The following is a 3,316-nucleotide window of genomic DNA, read 5'->3' as shown; positions in this document are numbered from 1 at the left end:
TAACGCCATATTATTGCAGCTCCTAGGAATATCTGAGAAAGGGACAAATCTGCTCCTCCCCGCTATGGAGGCGCTGCGGACCCTCGTGATGGGGGGGGGGACCACCTGCCCCAGGCTGAGGTGACTGCGGAGCGCGCAGCAACGACCATCTGATGACACGTCCTGTACCCAGGGTACATGCTCCAATCACACCCAGAACTGCAGTCACTAATCTGCCAGGACACTAGATCTACTCCAATCACGCCCAGAGCTGCAGTCACTAATCTGCCATTACACCACTTATACTCCAATCACAGCCAGTGCTGCAGTCACTAATCTGCTTTTATACGAGATCTACTCCAATCACACCCAGAGCTGCAGTCACTAATTTACAATTACTCCAATCACACCCAGAGCTGCAATCACTATTCTGACATTACTTCAGGTTTTACTCCATACTACATTACCCATGATGCAGCACAGGAGGAGGTGCCTTATACTCTAGCAACATCCAGAGCTGCTGTCAGTGTTGTACAAGACATGGTGTAGATGAACCCGTGAGATGTCGCTGAGGAGGGAGCTCGGCTGGACCGGTGGGCACCGGCTATAAGGCACTTACTACTAATCAACACAAATGACATAATCCAATCATGAAAATGAGCAGCGGGGATCTCTGACCCCTCCATTCCCCATAAGCGGAGGTCCCGGGCCCCTTCTCCCCCCCCCCCTCCATCAGTGGAGGTCCCGGGCCCCTTCTTCCCCCCTCCATCAGGAAAACTGTAGAATGGCATCTTCTCCCATGATGCATCGCTTTAGCTGCCCCATGACGGTCATGTGCTGACGGGCACGGGACGGCACCCACGCTACAGCCCTTTAGCTACACTCACACTGATCCTGAATTACTTCTCCTCTCCCCATCACCTCCAGAGCTGCAATCGCGATTCTGCCCGAGTTAGTCGCTGGTGATGTAGAGAACACTCTGTCATTACCAACGCAATGCAGCTTTCTCCCACAATGCACCACAGCAGAACATGCAATTTACACCCCACCTGATTCGTAGGTGCTGCTTTGGATGTAACTGGAGTAGACCTGATGTCAGTTAGGACTTGTAACGCTTTCTGCGATTCATATTCTGGAGCGACACATTGCAGCCCCCAACATCCCTCCACATTCGCAGCCCACCACCACCCTTACTCGCCCCATCGGTGACCCTGGTGATCACCGGCGGCACCAGGGCATTGATTATACCAAGTGCTGTGGAGGGAGCATAGTAATAAGTGCCAGTCTGATCTACAGCGCCCCCCGGAGGATGGATGGGGCAGTCAGCATCGTGGGGGGGGGGGGGGTGGCTTGATCTGCTGAACCAAATGCTACATCCTGTAAATCCTCCATTCAGATTCATAGGGAACAAACAAATATTCCAGGTGATGGCAGACGGCTCCGCGGCCCGCCTCGCCACCCCCCCGGGGCCCGCCTCACGACACCTCGATGACTTCCATACTGCCGGAGAAGCTGTTCTGACTGCCCACTTTGCCCAGCTCCTCTCGTGTCCGGCCGTCCACCAGTTCATTCCCAAACTCCATTTGGCAGCTGCGCCTCTTAAATTGCTTTTCGAAGGGGCTTTCTTCGTGCCAGCTGCGCCGGGAGTCCCCGCGGGCGCTCGGCTTCTGCCTCCTGCGCACTGCGCAGCAAGGGTCGGCGGGCAGCTGTCCGCAGCTGAAGGCCGTGAAGTTCCCCCCTCCGTACAGAGCAGACGCCGAGTAGAAGTGGGAAGGGACGTCGGGGGTGAAGTACCAGCTGCCAGTCAGCGAGGAGGCCTGAGTCGCCAGGATGTCCGAGTGCCAGTCCTTCATGCCCAGCGCCGGCTTGGACAGGTGCTGTTGGCTGCTGGACAGTCCGAACAGAAAGTTATTTTTGCGATTGTCCTCCATGCTCCCGCTACGGAACAGTGGAGCCGCCAGGGACCGGACACCGCTGCGGCCCATCATCATCTGCTGCTGCTGCCGCGCTTTACTTTCTGCTTGCCGGCAGGTGCTGGGCGGCTCCGAGACCCTCGCTGCCGCCTGTTCGCGGTCAGGGCTGGCCTCCGGGGTCTGCTCCGACACCTCCTCCACGGGGGAGAACTGGAACATCTTACTGCTGCCTCCTTCATGACTGCTGGAGGTTTTGTAGAAGTCCTTGTGCTCCTCGGAGGAGGTGGCGGCGGCGGTGGGTGCGCTGCCCGTGCTGCAGTAAGACACTGACTTGATGTCCAGGGAGAAGGAACGCTTCATCTTGTTGCTGTCCTCCAGCTTCTCCCGCTGGGACACGTGCAGCCCGTTGATGCCCTGCAGCAGAGGAGCCGCCTCTTCCTCCTGCATTTTCTCGGCTGAGGTAGGATAAGCGAGCGGTGGACTCGCTGGCTGCGGAGGGAGCTCCACCGGGGGGCCGCCATGCTCCAGCTGCAGCTTCAGTTTGCAGACCGGGGTCGCCTGGCCGGTCAGAGTCTTGATCTTCTTTTCGAAATCCAGGAGCTGCCCCAGGAAGTTGAAGTTCGGAGAGATGGTCGGTCTCTTCTCCTTTACGAACCTGCGGGGAGAAGCGAGAGGTCAGAACGTCTCAGAGCCACCAGGAGCCGCCATCGCCCAGTGAGGGACGCTACCTATAAGCCTCATCCAGGGTCATGTCCATCCTCTTCATGATGTAGGCGATGGCGATGGTTGCAGAGCGCGAGATTCCCGCCAGGCAGTGCACCAGGACGCGCCCGTTGGACGCCTTCGCCTTTTCTGTGCAAGAGGAAAAAGACTCTTAGTCAGTGACCAAATTTACTAAATCTGATGGCGGGACAGAGCAGGGGGCGGGGTCACTGGTCAGAAGCTCCTCCCACCACCACGAGACCTCACCTATAAAATCCACAGATTTGTCCAGCCACGGCAGGATCTTCTCACAGAAGCTGTCGTTCACCGGGACGCGCAGGAAGTGAGAGTCACAGATGAAGTCGGGTTTGGGGCAGGTGTTACTGGCGTTCAGGACGAACCCGATCTCGTTCTGCTGCATCAGCTCCTGGGAGGGAGGAAACCACAGAGATCGAGGCGATCAGCAGCGATCAGAGCGGAAAGAAGGCGGTCGCTGTCACAGCTCAGGGCTACTGGCCCTTTAAATCAGCGGCAATCCGGCTCCTCACCTTGTTGAGGACATCCCGCTGGCAGCCCAGGTAGAGATGAGGCAGGATCCGCGTGGGGCCGGCGCTGGACACGGGGAGACACGGCTGAGAGATGCAGGTGGGGACAATGGAGGCTTTCCCTTCACACAAGCCTGGGAAGTACGAGGAAAACTGGTAAAAGCCACCTGGAAAAGA

At 57.5% G+C, this 3,316-nt stretch overlaps 1 protein-coding gene across 4 annotated transcripts in view; it reads right to left on the bottom strand.

Moving 5' to 3' along the window:
* Positions 1-231: 231 nt before the first annotated feature.
* Positions 232-3,316, bottom strand: part of DUSP16 (dual specificity phosphatase 16) — a 28,493-nt gene continuing 25,408 nt past the window's right edge. For all 4 annotated transcript variants that reach the window (XM_073650453.1, XM_073650450.1, XM_073650451.1 and 1 more), the window contains exons 4-7: positions 3,143-3,306; positions 2,862-3,021; positions 2,621-2,744; positions 232-2,547 (exon numbers count right to left, since the gene is read on the bottom strand). In XM_073650453.1, the coding sequence (XP_073506554.1) occupies positions 1,455-2,547; positions 2,621-2,744; positions 2,862-3,021; positions 3,143-3,306 (1,541 nt within the window). In that variant the 3' untranslated portion in view covers positions 232-1,454. The remainder of the gene's footprint in view (positions 2,548-2,620; positions 2,745-2,861; positions 3,022-3,142; positions 3,307-3,316) is intronic.

This window comes from Phyllobates terribilis, unplaced genomic scaffold, assembly GCF_046119375.1.
Source record: "Phyllobates terribilis strain yellow unplaced genomic scaffold, ASM4611937v1 Scaffold_10__3_contigs__length_209671492, whole genome shotgun sequence".
NCBI lineage: Eukaryota > Metazoa > Chordata > Amphibia > Anura > Dendrobatidae > Phyllobates > Phyllobates terribilis.
The sequence above is the reverse complement of the archived record's forward strand: the minus strand, read 5'-3'. Positions and strand labels throughout refer to the sequence as shown.